Source organism: Gekko japonicus, unplaced genomic scaffold (genome assembly GCF_001447785.1).
Source record: "Gekko japonicus isolate JY-2015 unplaced genomic scaffold, Gekko_japonicus_V1.1 scaffold64, whole genome shotgun sequence".
In the NCBI taxonomy this organism is placed as follows: Eukaryota; Metazoa; Chordata; class Lepidosauria; order Squamata; family Gekkonidae; genus Gekko; species Gekko japonicus.
Window position 1 is genome coordinate 995,779 of NW_015170277.1, and position 15,108 is coordinate 1,010,886.

The window sequence follows — 15,108 nt, forward strand, 5'->3', positions numbered from 1 at the left end:
GGGAGGAGAGGGGGTGGGGGGGAGGGAGAGTAGTGGCTATTTACCCACTGCGCCTGTGTGATCATGTGACCGGGGAGGGACAGCTTATGCTGCAATGAGGTGTGCTGGCCCCACAAGGCCAGGTATTTACCTGGAGTGGAGGAGGGATCCTGGGGCGTGCACTGCTACCTGGCTTTTTGATCCACGCTGGCTCTTGTAATCTTTCCTTCCTCCCTCCCTCCCCCCTGCCAACGGGAGGAGGAAGGAAGGATGATAAGGGCTGGCGCGGATTTAAAAAGGCAATGTACTTTCCTGGAAGGGAGGAGGGAGGCAGCAGTGGGGGCAGCGGCAAAGATTCGATAGGGGGCACTGCCCCCCTCTGCCCCCTGATGGCTGTGCTCCCATGGAAGGAGTATAATGCCATTGAGTCCACTCTCTGAAGCAGCCGTTTGATCCATGATTTCTGTTGTCTGGAGAACAGTTGTGATTCTGGGAGATCTCCAGGCCCCACCTGAAGGCTGGCAACCTTACTTTGTTTCTCAAACACTTACCCTGGTGGAAAGTTATGTGTGGCATCTGTGCATGAGACCATGGAGCAAAAACCTATTTGTGCAGTTCATCAGAAGCCATTGGCCTGGCTGTAGAAATGCATTCCATAGAGTAATTAAATAGTTGTGTGAAATCTGAACTTGGCTCTCCGCAGCCCGTGCTGTCTTTTGTGTCGTGCTGCGAGACGAAGGAGAAAATTTCCTCCTAGATCAGTAGTTCTCAACTTTTTGAAGTGGGGCCAGTCTTCTAAACTTACTGTAGTTTTTGCATTGTGACTCCATGGTACTTTCCCCTGACCAGCACAGAATCCAGCGATCTCACAACAGTTAATACTAGTAGTTTCTACACAGGTTATTTGTCCTGGGGTTCAGTGCCGTTGGGAAGTGTTTTTCCCCCCCTCCTGCTTCTCCACAGTATTGTGTGCATTCATGCACCTCCTGGCTTTTCTCCAATCTTTTCCAAACCTGCTCTGCTACAATGGTTTGGGAAACATCACAGTATAGCCTGGATGGCTGCTGTGTGAAGGAGAAAATTCATATTTTCGTGTCTTAGAGGTTAAGGTGCTGAGCTGCAGACCGAGTGCCACGTGACTGAGTGAACTCCCGTCTCTGGCCCCAGCTCCTGCCAACCTAGCAGTTCGAAAGCAAGAAATCGCAAGTAGATAAATAGGTACCGCTTTGGTGGGAAGATAACAGCGTCCCGTTCGCCTCGGCGTCTAGTCATGCTGGCCACATGACCACGGAAACATCTTTGGACAGCGCTGGCTCTTCGGCTTGGAAATGGAAATGAGCACTGCCCCCTAGAGGCGGATTCGACTGGCTTCTGAGCAAGGGAAACCTTTACCTTTCGTTTACTCGTATGGCAGCCATTTTCCTTGCCCTTTCCCCCACAATGGCCATTTCTTCCCCCCTACCCCTGGGAGGCTTTGTTGCCTTTAATCAGGAATTGAACATCATTATATTGTTATAATCTATATACTGTTAGCCAGGGCTGTTTTTGGGCAGGAACGCACAGGAACGGAGTTCCGGCTGGCTCCCGAGTTGGCCACGCCCAGCAGGAACCTCATTAGCATAATAGGCCACACCCAACAGCAAAAACTCATTAGGATTGGCTACATGAGGGGTGTGTGGCCTAACATGCAAAGGAGTTCCTGCTACAAAAAAAGCCCTGGGTTTTGACAACAAACAAGGTAAACAGAATAAGAAGCAAAAGGTGGGTGTGGCTGGATAACCACACTCCTGGCAACATGGGGGTGTGGCCTAATGTGCTAATGAGCTGTGCTGTCAGGGATGTGGCCCAATATGCTAATAAGTTCCCGCTGTTGGGTGTGGCCTATTATGCTAATAAGTTCCTGCTGGGCTTTTTCTACAAAAAGAGCCCTGCGTGTTAGCCACGTGCGGCCTCCCATCTGCGGATAGGTAAACCTGCGGAGCAGGGATGCACAGAGGCGAAACACATTTTCCAGCAAACTTTGAGTTTGCAGAAAAATTTGAAAATTAAAAAAACAAAACTACACGGGGGGGGGGGGGGGTTTAACCCCCCACAAGAGAAAGTTAGCATTCTCTGTGTGGTTGGCTGGGTTCAGCGATGGCAGTGTAGCCTCACTGGGCCCGGCGGCCTTGGCTGTGTAGCCCGCTGAGCTCAGAAGGAGCCGCTTCCGCCCAACCTGGTGGTGGAGTTTGGAAGCTGTGGAGGAGGAGGAGGAGGAGGAGGAGGAGGGAGGCGGCTTTCAGCCACGCTGAGTACAGCCATGGTGGCAGAGGAGGCTGGCAGTTACACCATGCCCCACCACAGCAGAGGAGGAGGCTGGCAGCTGCATTGGGACTGGCTGTGGTGGAGGACACTGGTCTCAATACTTGGGAGGGGCATGGAGTTGTGCCAAGTGCCCCTGAGTGTGAGGAGGGACAAGTGGGGAAATCAGTAGTAATGGGCAGAGGGATTCACCCCCCCGCGAGTATCGCGGGTCCCCACTTGTGTTTGTTTATTTCCAACATTGATTAGCTGCGTTTCATCCATATGGAGCTCAAGACAGCTTACACGATATAAATAAAATACATAAAGTACAATAATAAAATCCGTTAAAAACAAAACTTAAAATCACACCTTAGGACTGCTAATAAACTAATCCAGTGGGGTCCTAAATAAAACCGCTTTCAGCTGCCTCCTAAAGATCAAAAGTGAGGGGGCCAGGTGCACCTCCATGCACAATTTATTCCATAATCGTGGGGCTGCCACCGAAAAGGCCCTCTCTCATGTGCCCACCAGACAAGCTTCTTTGATTGGTAGGACAGTCAGGAGGACCTCTCCCTGTGATCTTCATTCCTGGGCAAGAACTAGGGATGCCAGGTCCCCCGGGAGGGCGGAGGTTCCCCCGCTCAAAGGGTCCCCAATCTGCCGGTCCGGAAAAGGCTGGTGGGAGAACCCCGCCCCCGACATGCCCGGCGCAATGACGTCACATGGAGGTGATGTCATCGTTGGGCACGTCGCCAGTTGACGCTCTAGCAATCAGCCTGAAAACTCTAAGGTACCATAGAGTTTCCAGGCTGATTGCTAGAGCGTCAGCCGGCGTCGTGCCTGACATGATGACGTCGCTTCTGGGTGACATCATCGTAACGCGCGCACGAATGTCCCAGCCAGGGACCAGCTCTCCCCCGCTTTTAACCATAAGTCACTTGGCAACCCTAGCAAGAACATATGGGAGAAAGTGATCCTTCAGATACCCAGTTCCCAGGCCATATAGGGCATTAAAGGTCAAAATTTTTAAAGGTCAAAACCTTGGGACTCAGGTTTGGATCAGTAACCAGTGTAATTGCTGTAGTCTTGGGGTCACATGCTCCTGATAGCTGGTCCCAACCAGCAGTCTAGCTGCAGCATTCTGTACTAGCTGCTGCTGCTTCTGAACGTTCTCATAATCTGTGTATCGGTCTCTCAGCTTTAATTTAAAAAAGCAAATCTCTAGCCCCTTTTGTTTTCGGAAAGCACATGTCTGCAATGTCAGCTTAGAGGCTTGTATTATTTTTACACGAAAGCTGGGAGCTGAGAGGACCGGAGACACAGATCATTGTAATGATATTCAATAGCTTTTTTTTCTGGTTTTGTTTCATTTTTAATATTAAAATAGCCCTGGTGTGTGGGGTGGGGGAAATGGTCACTGCCACTGGATTTGGGCAAGATAACTGTGGGGAAACCTGCCATGTGGTAGTCCCCATGGGCGCTGCGCTGCATTGGTAGCCGCTGCAGCAACAGGGAAGCCACACAACCCTCTTCCCATGGGGAAAACACAACTGAAAGAGTTTATTTTCATTTATTTACTTTATGGTCCATCTTCCTTACTGAGACAAGGAATTTTTCGTGTTCATTATTCAGAAATATATAACGTTACTGAGCAACAGGCTATATTTCATGGCCATTTCATGCATGATGCAGAGGGAAACCCAAATTTGCCACCGAGTCTCCCAGAACGGCCTCCCACGTGTAATACTATCAGTTTTGGGATTTTTCTTTTGGGTTTATGTCATGTGATTTATTCTTCAGTGTGGTGTTTGATTTTGTAAAGTCCGTAGTCACATGGGCTGAATTTTTTCATTCCTTTTATACATCTGTGTCTGTGATCATGGCATATCCTTGGGGATCTGAACATCTTTTTGAATCTGTGTTGTGTTTTTGGTAGCGGAAGCTGATTTCGGCTTTCGCAGACCTGCAGAGTCTGTTCTGAAAATAACTGGGAAGTGTGGAGACAGGATGTCTGAAATCTGGATTTCTGCAGTCCAGAATGTATTGCTTCGAAGAAGGGCAGATTTTGACACTGAAACGTGACATTCAATATGGAGTCCTATGGTAGGAAATAGAAATCCTATCTTTATCTCCTATTTTGACAAAATTTGTGGTCTGGGGTCGCCTGTCCTCGCCTTTCCGGCTCTAATTTTACTTTCACTGGTATAAAGGTCATTCGGTGTCCTAGTGAACCTATTTTCCACATTGTTCTGGATTTCCTTAACTGTGCCTTACGTAGTTGTGCATAAATCTGTAGTGTGTATGAATGCAACTGTGAATTTTCTGCACAGTGGGAGGAAATGTGCAGAGCATCTCTCCAGGAGATTTTTAAAAAAAATGCTAAAGGACAATCTTAGGCAGTGTCAGTTGAGGAAACCTCTGCCCACGCATCCACAGGGACGACGCAGGAAGAAAATAACACCCACGCAGCATTGGGAGAGCCTTTTTTGGCTCTACAGTATGTACGAGAGCGTATGCAAACGCCAACTTTGCTTCTAATTTGGCAGCAATTAGAGGAGCTGGCATAAGTGCAGGCTGAATCCTCTGAAATCAGTGCCACACATGTTCAGCATCAACTAAATGGCAGTGTAGAAAATTCCTGGTACCATTACTGTATGTGTGAGAGAATGAGAAAGAGAGAGGAGGTTTTTTTTGTTTTTTTAAACAGCTTTGGCACCTATCAAATTGGCTTTGACATATTCTGAAAAAAAGATTCAAAAAGGGAGCAGCCATTGAATGGGTTTTCAGTTCACAAGTTGAACTTTCTAGAGTTTATTTAGGACTGTTCTATTTAAAACCGCACTAATTTAGTTCTTATTTATTGGCAAGTACTAATTGGAGTTTTTAAAGATAAATTGTGACCTTTTCTGTATGTTTAAAATTCTTATTTTATTCACGTTGTTCTTCATGTCTTTCTTAATTCATTGTTATACCGTAAACTGCCTTGAATTCCCCAAGGGGAAAAGTTGTCTAATAAATGTTTCAAATAATAAAATAAATACATAGGGAGGAAAGGTGAGCCTCAGAAAACATATTGTTAAATGTCCTCTTAATTTAAAAAAATCTGAGCAAGGGATGTGTGTGGAATTGGAAAAGTTGAGTTTTCAAGAGCTGCACAACGGCTGTGGCTTGTGAAAGCAAGGGTGGGTTTTTTTGCAAGCGTCAGGAGTTTAGGGAGCGCAAAGTTCCCTTTTTTTGTCCTCCCTCCCCCTTTCGTCTTCTCAGGCACATAGGACTGTACATTCTTTAACATCTTTGTATCCAGGGTATTCCCCCCCCCCTCCTCCAAGCAAAGAGAGCACCACTGGGAGAGGGAAGAGATGGCGACATTCTTTCCCCCCCAAAATGGACACTTGAATATTTCTGGATGCAAACAAAGCTTTTTGAAAAGTTGGACCTTCTTCCCCCAAGCAAAAGAAGTGTCGGTTTGGCAACGAGGAACGGCTTGCTGAGCTTGGACTGGGGTGTAAGATTAGCCGTGGCATGGAAGCAGCGTGCTGAGCGGCCATGTGACTGCAGCGTTATGTGGAGAGGAAGCTGTAGAGGTCAACGCAAAGGCATTTCGCCAGAGACTGCATGGCGGATGCGAGCTTTTCAGATCCCCAGCCCGTTCATCGGCTGCTGGTGTTGAGCGGAGGAGCAGCCTCTGTTACGTTCGCAGGGGAAATTTACGGACAGAATGAGCTTTTTGCACTTGGTTAGAGTTGGCTGGGAGAAAGAGAACAACAGGAGGCTTCTAAAGATCTCGAAGTAATCCCTCCATTTGGGGGGGGGGGGAACCCCAACCATTCTTAGGAACGGATGTTTGGTTTCTGTGGGGGGTTTAATCGAAATTGCCTTGTTAAAGCAGGAAAGTTTGCGCGTCTCAATTGATCTGTTTTTCCTTGGTTTCAAATGCGTTGGAGCTTGTCTCAGAATGAGATTGTTGCGTTGCGGTTTGTGCGAACGTGCAAACTAACTGGAGAGCCGGCAGCTCAGCAGTAGAATGCATAACTTGCGGGCAGAAGGCCTCAGGTTTGGTCCCTGGCATCTTCGGTTAAAGGACCTGGCAAAGATGGTAAAGATGACCTTGGGGTGTCAGTCAAGGCCGGCAGCACTGGCCTAAGAGCAACAGCGGTGTTTGAATCAGGATAAGGCACCGGCCATAACAGATGAACAGACTACAAGAGATTTAAGCAGTCATTTTTAGCATTTGAGTGACAGTCTAGAATTCTAAGATGGACTTCTTTGTGGATTCCCCTCCCCCCCGTGTTCTCTTGGTGGCAGTTGAAAAGAATAACTACCACAAGTATCTGAATTCTAAGAAAACTTTTGAAGCATCTGGTAGCAGTTATTAGTCACTGACCGCTTGTTTTAAATCGAACCTTTCCTTGTGATCCGCGATTAAAAGTTAGTTTACGTATCGGTTAGTTGCAGGCTGCCTTTGATAAACTCTGTAGTTCCGTCTCGTTTAGACATTAAAAATAATAATGGGCAACGGGAACAGATGATTTAGAAAGCGCGGAGGAGTGAAAGGACTCATATTTTGAAAGCAGGACGTAGAGGTCACAATCAAATGGTGAATTGCTCTTGTTTAGGTTTTCGGCAGGTCTTACACATGCCTGGTTTGTTTCTAAACTGTGGCCTGAAAGTCTCATAGCTTCTTAGACTGTCTGTGATTTTCTTTTTCATCCTCAATTTTAAAAAAAGCATCTGAAATACCCTCAGGGTGGAGAAAAATAAATCTCCACTCTGTCTTCAAAGTGCCGCTGAAATCCTAGAGCAGGAAAACAGGCGAGGCTTGTAATTGCGCATGGGAAAGCTCTTTATTTGCCAGGCAGAGGCGCAAGGAGGGTGGGTTCCGTACCCCCCTCCCCAAAGCCTGCAAATTTACCGTCTTCATGACAGCATTGCGTATCACTCTGTCAACTCCCGGCCCTGGATGGGGTTGCTAGGCAGCAGGCTCTTATGTATCCAAAGACTTTCTGATTTGCTAGCCTTCCCGAGGCACATGGTAAGGTCCGTCCTAGCCTATCGTCTAGGGGGACTTTTGCATGCCGTCTGCATACTGCTGAGACCCAGTACCTGAAATGCAATGAAGAAAAAAGGTTGGAGCCTTTTTGGGAGGCGAGAGAAGGGGGCGCCTCTTTCCCGGTACGTCGTCCTCAGCTCTGCGGGGAAGGCTGAGAGGAGCGCAGAAAACAGGGATGTTTCCAAACCTGAACGAGGGGAAGAGGTTAGTGGGTGAAGTGGTATGCATCCCCCTTCCTTTTGCGAAGGTGCCCGTGGTGAGCGTGAGAACAGAGTCGATCGTTCAGCCATTAGATACGGATGGAGGCGAGAGGATCAAGAGCCCTGCGACAGCTCTCAAACTCTTGCAAAGAACGCTCCCGGAGAGTGGGCTTTGGTACTTCGCCATTCCGCCCATGGATTCTTTCCATCATTCCAGGAAGCGTGTAACCTTTAAAAAAAAAGCACAAAAATTGGTGGGAGCACCAAGTGCAGCTAATTGCCCTAATAAGCCTCTCTCTCTGTCTCTCTGCCATCCCCCACCACAGCGGCACTCGTAGTGCTTGGGTATCCACCGCGGGGGGTTTTAGGTTCAAACTGAACGGTTTGAAACTTTGTTCTCTGACACCATTTGTAAAGAACTTGAAGCAAAGCCGCTGGCTCTCGCTCTCGCTCTCTCTCTCTCGCTCTCTCTCTCTCGCTCTCTCTCTCTCTCTCTCTCTCTCTCTCTCTCTCTCTCTCTCTCTCTGGTCTTCCTTGCGAACCTTTGCTGGGTTTGTGTTGGGAGGAACATGAAGCGATGGGAGGTGCATGTAGAGAACAGTTTTGACTGTGTGACTGTGGATCGGTGTGATTTCTATCCTAATGCCCTAAATCAGAAGCCCGGAATTTTCCCTCCCGAGGGGCGAATTTCCCCCCCCCCGTCGAAAAATTCTAGCGTTGTTTTCGTTTTGAGCCCAGCCAGAGGATTACTCAGATATGTTGTTCAGAATCTTTTACAAAGGCAGTGAAAGGTAAAAATTAACAAGTAAGCTGTGATTTTGCAGATACGTGAGGAAGTCGCGTTCAATTCCTGTGGGCTGTTTTGTTTTTTTAAAAAAGAGAAATCTGTGTGCTTTTTTGCAGGTACTGCCTGATGAGCGTGAAAGGGTGCTTCACGGATTTTCACATTGATTTCGGGGGCACTTCAGTTTGGTATCATGTTTTTCGAGGAGGGAAGGTAAGTGGACTTGACGCTTTGTTGGGGGGGAACAGGAAGGAGGCAGAGAGGTGTTCATTTGCTGCCTGAGAGTTTCTGCAATTTTCATCCCTGATTTAAAAAACAAAACTTTGTAATTGCTTATGCTCCGAATCTTCAGAAATCAGCTTGGTGTGTAAAAAACGATGCAGTCGGAAGGATGTTTTGTTAAGCAAACATGTTTCAGTATTCTATTCCCTTTTTCTTTTTAACAGATCCTGTGTTTTAGCCCTCTCAGCTTCCTCAAAACCGCTCATGTCACTAGAACCTCTAGCATAAAAATACACCAATACTGGTGGGAAAGTGCTGTCAAGTCACAGCCAATTTATGGAGACCCTGTAGGGTTTTCAAGGCCAGGAGAAGAGCAGAGGTGCTTTTCTATCACCTGCCTCTGCATAGTAACCCGGGACTTCCTTGGTGGTCTCCCATCCAAGTCCTAACCAGGAACACTAACATTACAGATCCATTAAACAAAAACTCAACAATACAAACAGATTAACAAACTGATCATTAGAGATGAGGCTCAGGGGGCGAGGCCCGAGCGGCTTGCAGCCGTCGGGCCTCACCGATCCCCCCCCCCCAGCTCCTCCCTCCCCAGCAGCGGCGGCAAGGCCGGCCGGCCCGCCAACCTTCTCCTCTTCCTCTCTCCCCAGCAGCAGCGGCGGCGGTGAGGCCAGCTGGCCCACCAAGCTTCCCCCTCCCTCCCTCCCTCCGCAGCAGCAGTGGCGGTGAGGCCGACCCGGCAAGCCTTCTCCCGTCCGCTGTGGCGGCGGCGAGGCAGTTCTCAGAGCGTTCCCTGCGCATGCGCAGGGAAGGCTCTTTTACTTTGGGGGGGATTTAAATATCCCCCCAATATTTTTTTCACCTTTTTAGATTTTTGTGCACACCTGGGGACTGCCCCAAGTGTGCAGGAAAATCTCCCTGCCCCCCAGGTGCCCCCAATGTGCAGATTTAGATTTCCACACGCAGGGGGCGCCTTCGCTATTAGTATATAGATTTTCCATTGATAAAAGTTGGTGGCTCAAGCCAGTCAAGAGAGCAGCAAAGGCAAAAATGTCAACAAATAAGTGTGGGGTTCCGACATACTTGGGTGACTTTCCAGGTATGCAAGAAAAGACGGCTTTGTAAATTAAAGAAGACTCAGGAACAGACAACAGCCTACTAAGGACTGGGCATGCTCATTGCCCTTGGAATGTTGAGAGCAGTTGAGTCAGTTGAAGGAGGGGGGGGAAACCAGAAAGAGACACAGGAACTGGCCTCTCCTCAAGGTGGTGGGAGCGTGTAGAATCCTAGAGGGTAAGATTGGGGTGTGGGAATCCCGCCCCCCCCCCCCAGCAATGCAGAAGTCACAGCCTGTTTCCTCTAACAGCAAAGTTGGTGACTTCCTATTAGAAGGACAGTGCATCAGGCCAATCCGCAGAGAAGATTGTTGGGTTTGAATACTAGGGAGGGAGGGAGGATGACAGGTATGCAGAGGATCCTGACTACCCCGGTTTAGCCTGAGCTCATCAGGGCTTGGGAGCTAAGCAGGGTTGGCCACAGGCGGTACTGGGAGAAGAGATCACCAAGGAAGAAAGGGGTCACTACGTGGAAGAAGGCAATGGCAAACCACCACTGCTTGTCTCTTGCCTGGAACACTCCATGGTTGACGTTGTCATGAGTTGGTTGCGAGTCAACGACAGTTTGGTGTAGTGGTTAAGTGCGTGGACTCTAATCTGGGGGAACCGGGATTGATTCCCCACTCCTCCCCTTGCAGCTGCTGGATGACCTTCGGCAAGCCATAGTTCTGGCACAGCTGTCCTTGAAAAAGAGCAGTTCCTGTCAGAGCTCTCTCAGCCCCACCTACCTCACAGGGTGTCTGTTGTGGGGAGGGGAAGGGAAAGGAGTTTGTAGTGAAGGGCGGGGTATAAATCCAATCTCCTCCTCCTCTTCTTCTTCTTCGGTATAAATCCAATCTTCTCCTCCTCCTCTTCTTCTCCTCCTCCTCCTCCTCCTCCTCCTCCTCCTCCACCTGGATAGACTGTCTTAACCTGAGCTTCTTGGAGCTTGGGAGCTAACCCAGTGGGCTTGCCACATGGAGGATGGCAATGGCACACCATCTCTGCTCATCTCATCCCTGGAACTTCCCACAGAAGGGGTTGCCATGAGTCAGTTTCACTCGATGGCATGTTCTTTCTTATTCCTAAATTAAAACACCCCTCTAAAAGACCCTGCTTTAGGAAAGTGGGCTTTATTCACCTGGGACTCTCTCTCAGTTGCAGAAAAGCAGCAGGAAGTCATTTGACATTAGGATCATGTGCCCAGGAAGTAGGGGAGCCAGAGGTATGACTTTGCCCCGTGCCAAGGCCAGGGCTGTAGGCAGCAGAGTAAGAGAGCCAAGGACAGGAATCGCATGCTGAGAACCAGGAAGGGAGCCTCCGATAAGAGCAAGCCCAGGGTCAGTGCCTTGGAAGGAAGAGGTCACCGGTGAGTGACCGCCCCTTGCCATACTGCTGTTCCTCTCAGCATGCCTGCGGAGAGAGGCAGGAGGCCGGGACCCTTCCTACACAGATGCACAAGCAACAGCGCCTTCCAGAAGGTAGCAAAAAAGGTTTGCTCCATAGGGGCTTGTGACCCCAGCAGGCAGGGCGGCATGACCCACCTAAAAAATGTGGTCCCTATGCTGATGACCACCATTCTCAGAGGTGCAGAGTGCTAAGGGCAGTTGAGTGCCAGTCGAAGAAAGAGTTGGGGTGGAATGGAAAACAGAAGGGTGGGGGTGGAAATGACTCTAGTAGAGGTAAAGGTCTCCCTTGCTCGAAAGTCAGTCGAATCCGACTCAAGGGTGCGGTGCTCATCTCCGTTTCCAAGCCGAAAAGCCAGCACTGTCCGAAGACCTTTCCGTGGTCATGTGGCCAGCATAACTCGACGCTGAGGCGCACGGAACGCTGCTACCTTCCCACCGAAGCGGTACCTCTTTATCTACTTGCAATTGATTGCTTTCAAACTGCTAGGTTGGCAGGAGCTGGGGCCAGAGACGGGAGCTCACTCCGTCATGCAGCACTCGGGTCTCGAACTGCCGAACTACCGACCTTCCGGTCTGCAGCTCAGCCTCTTAACCGGAAATGACTCTACTGAAGCCCAAAGTCAGGAGTGGGAGATCTGGTGCAGGTGGTGAAGGAGGGATTTTGCAGTCATTTACCATCACCCCACAATTCCTGACAGGCTCTCAGCATGTTGGTTCCTGCCTCTCAAAGGCCCAGTGGAAGCTACCTGCCTTGTTGTTGTTAGCCATTCAGTCTTGGCTGGCTTCAAACGCTGAGTTCTTTGGACTCATTCAAAGAGGATCCCTCTTTTTCTCTCTCAGGGCTTGTGCTGGATGCCGTATTACATTTTACATCCGTTTTGCGACTGTATAGACAGACAGACATGGCAGTGGTCCCATCACTTTCCAGCATGAAAAGGGGAGGTTCTAGGGCAGTCTTTAGTCTCATGCACAGAGCCGAGTGATTGACAGGTGTGCTTTCAGTCTGTGAAGACTGTCCTTTGCCACTGCTGCATGTATGGCGATTTCCTGGCTTGGCAAGGGTGGTGGTGGTGGGGGGAGTGAGTGCTTTAGTCCCCAAGTAGTTTGTTTTGGGGGTGTCCTCGGAAGTTGGGAGCTATTGCTAAGACGCAGGGTGCTGTTGGTTCATTGTGTGCACCTTGCTTTTGCGATGTCACATGCCGCATGGTCCAATGAGAATACTTTTGCTTGTTTGTCTTGGTGCATTCTGCCATTCTGCACACCACTGTGAAGTCCAGCTGGAGCTCGCTGGAAAGCCCTAAGAGAACTTTCCCACCCACCCCAACTAAGAGAAGCTTCCCACCATCAGAGGTCAACTGGGCCAGGGCCAGTACCTGTCCAAGCCACAGAATGCTGTGGAAGGACGTTCCCGTACTCTGCCTGACAGCCCTGTTCTCCTTGTCCAGTCAAGTAGTATCCCAGCACCTCCTAGAAGGGCTGGTGCAATATGGAGGGAGTCCCTCTTGGTGGCTCTGGGGAGGCAGCTTTTCAGTAGGAGAAATTCAGGCAGGCATCCCTTGGATAGGGAGGGTCTGTGGCTCTGTGGTAGAGCATCTGCTTAGCATGCAGAAGGTCCCAGGCATTTCCAGTTAAATGGATCTAGCTACTGGTGATGTGAAAGCCCACTACTAGAGACCTTGGAGAGCCATTGCCAGTCTGAGTAGACAGTACTGACTTAGATGGACCAAAGGTAGACCGCTTCATGTGCTGTGGAGGGGCCATGGCTCATGGGTAGAGCACCTGCTTAGAAGAAGAAGAAGAAGAAGAAGAAGAAGAAGAAGAAGAAGAAGAAGAAGAAGAAGAAGAAGAAGAAGAAGAAGAAGAAGAAGAAGAGGAGGAGCAGAGCGGCTTACAGTCTCCTTTCCCTTCCCCTCCCCACAACAGACACCCTGTGAGGTAGGTGGGGCTGAGAGAGCTCTGACAGGAACTGCTCTTTTTCAAGAACAGCTGTGCCAGAACTACCGCTTGCCCAAGGTCATCCAGCAGCTGCAAGGTGAGGAGTGGGAAATCAAACCCGGTTCTCCCAGATTAGAGTCCGCGCACTTAACCACGACACCAAACTGGCTTAGCATGCAGAAGGTTCCAGGTTCAATCCCCAGCATTTCCAGTTAAATGGATGCGGCAGTAGGTGATGCGAAAGACCTCCACCTGAGACCCCGGAGAGCCGCTGCCAGTCTGAATTGACAGTACTGACGATTATGGACCAGTGGTCTGATTTGGTATAAGGAGGCTGCATGTGTCCGTGTGGGTAGTGGTCTGAAGCCCTGATGCAGTTTTGATTCTGAGGGACTTCCTTCCTTCCTTGTCTTTTCTTCCTAGATCTTCTGGTTGATCCCTCCCACACTGCAGAACCTAGAACTCTATGAGGAGTGGGTTCTCTCGGGGAAACAAAGCGATATATTTCTGGGAGACAGGGTGGAGCGATGCCAAAGAATTGAGCTGAAACAAGGGCACACCTTCTTCATTCCTTCAGGTAACACAAGAACTGTGGCTGCTTTACAAACCCCTTTCTTCACTTGGCACAACTTTAGGCCAGGCCTCGCAGGTGGCCGGTCCTGAGCTGTATGGTCAGAAAGGCACTGTTCTATATAGCAGACAGTGTATTGAGCTAGGTTTTGGAATCCATCCTCTGCCATAGATAAACTTGTGCCAGTGACTCTCTGTTAGTCTGACTTGTATTGCCGGGTTGTTGTGAAGATAAAATGGGGAAGGGACAACTATGCATGCTACTCTGAACTCTATGAAGGAAGGGTGTGATAACAGTGCAGTAGACATATAATCCAGAGTTCCAGAGGTCAGTTGCTGGAATTGAGAGCCTGACCAGACGAAAGGTGTTCCTAATGTTTTTTTATCAGGTTTGGCCAATGTGGAGTCTTTATACTGCTCGCCAATTACAGGAGCTTAGTCCCTTTTGCACTTGAGCCTAAACAGGCATGATATGAAGCAGCCCATTGGATAAATCCCATCCCACCCTGAGTTCTTGATTCAAGCCTCCCAGCTCCTTTGGCTTCAATTAAGAAAGCCTAACTGGGACAAATGACTATGAATAAGAAAGGTTTTAACTTGGCCCATAAACAAGGAAATGAATAGGGGTGTGCAAGAAAAAAATCAGGTCTATTTGGATTCAGGTGTTTGGGACCCGAAAATACTTGTTATTCCCAAATATCCCCGAATACCAGTATTGGTATTGTACTGATATTCGGGTTAGTATTCAGGAAACCCAAATATATTCGGCTCCATTATATCCTATGGGGACTCAGCGAGTGAAGGGATTTAAAATTTAAACACTTTCCCTCCCTGTTGTGTGTCTCCAGAGAGAAGAGGAGGGGGTTTAAAGTTTAAACCCCCTCCCCTCCCCTCCTGGAGTCAGGTTGCAGCTGTGGTGTGACTCCAGAGAGAAGGGAAGGGGGTATAAACTTTAAGCTTCAACCTGACTCTGGGAGGGGAAGGGTTTAAACTTTAAACCCCTTCCCTTTACTTGGGACCCCCAAATAAAAACTGAATAATATCGGCTTTTATTTGGGCAGGGCTACTTTGGTAGCCGAATGCAGATCTCTGAGTAAACCATAGTTCATGGTTTGGACAAATGCCAAAATGTGGTTTACAGGAAAAGTGGACAAGTTTTGATTTTCTAGCTGTATACAAGGGAAGGAAGCATGCATGCCTGGGAATCCCCTGGACTGGTCCACGTAAATCATGCCACTTTCTTATCCCCATATATGCTGGCCAGAGCTCCTTGGAAGAAGGATGGACTGTAAAACTGGATAGTAATAATAATCGCTTCTGGGGGACCCTTTCCAACCAAGTGCTAACCCAGCCATCTATTCAGTGGGTGACCTTTGTGCAGTTGTATGTATGTGTGTAACCGTGTGAAATTGTATTGAAGTTTGAAGTGCTGGTTTGTTTGTTTGTTGGGTAAGCCTCTGGTTTTGCTTTCTTTGAAATTTTGTTTTCTCTCGGGTTTCCTTTTCACCATTTACACCCAAAGAAAGCCAACCTGTTTTATTCGTTATCCCCCCCCCCTCCCCGAGGAAGT

The 15,108-nt window shown here is 48.8% G+C and overlaps 1 protein-coding gene across 1 annotated transcript in view; it reads left to right on the forward strand.

The window, feature by feature from the left end:
- Window positions 1–14,699, forward strand: part of LOC107115877 (lysine-specific demethylase 2B-like) — a 60,885-nt gene extending 46,186 nt beyond the window's left edge. The window contains exons 6-8 of the mRNA XM_015417649.1: window positions 8,416–8,509; window positions 13,392–13,545; window positions 14,680–14,699. Coding sequence (XP_015273135.1) covers window positions 8,416–8,509; window positions 13,392–13,545; window positions 14,680–14,699 — 268 coding nt within the window. The remainder of the gene's footprint in view (window positions 1–8,415; window positions 8,510–13,391; window positions 13,546–14,679) is intronic.
- Window positions 14,700–15,108: the final 409 nt, after the last annotated feature.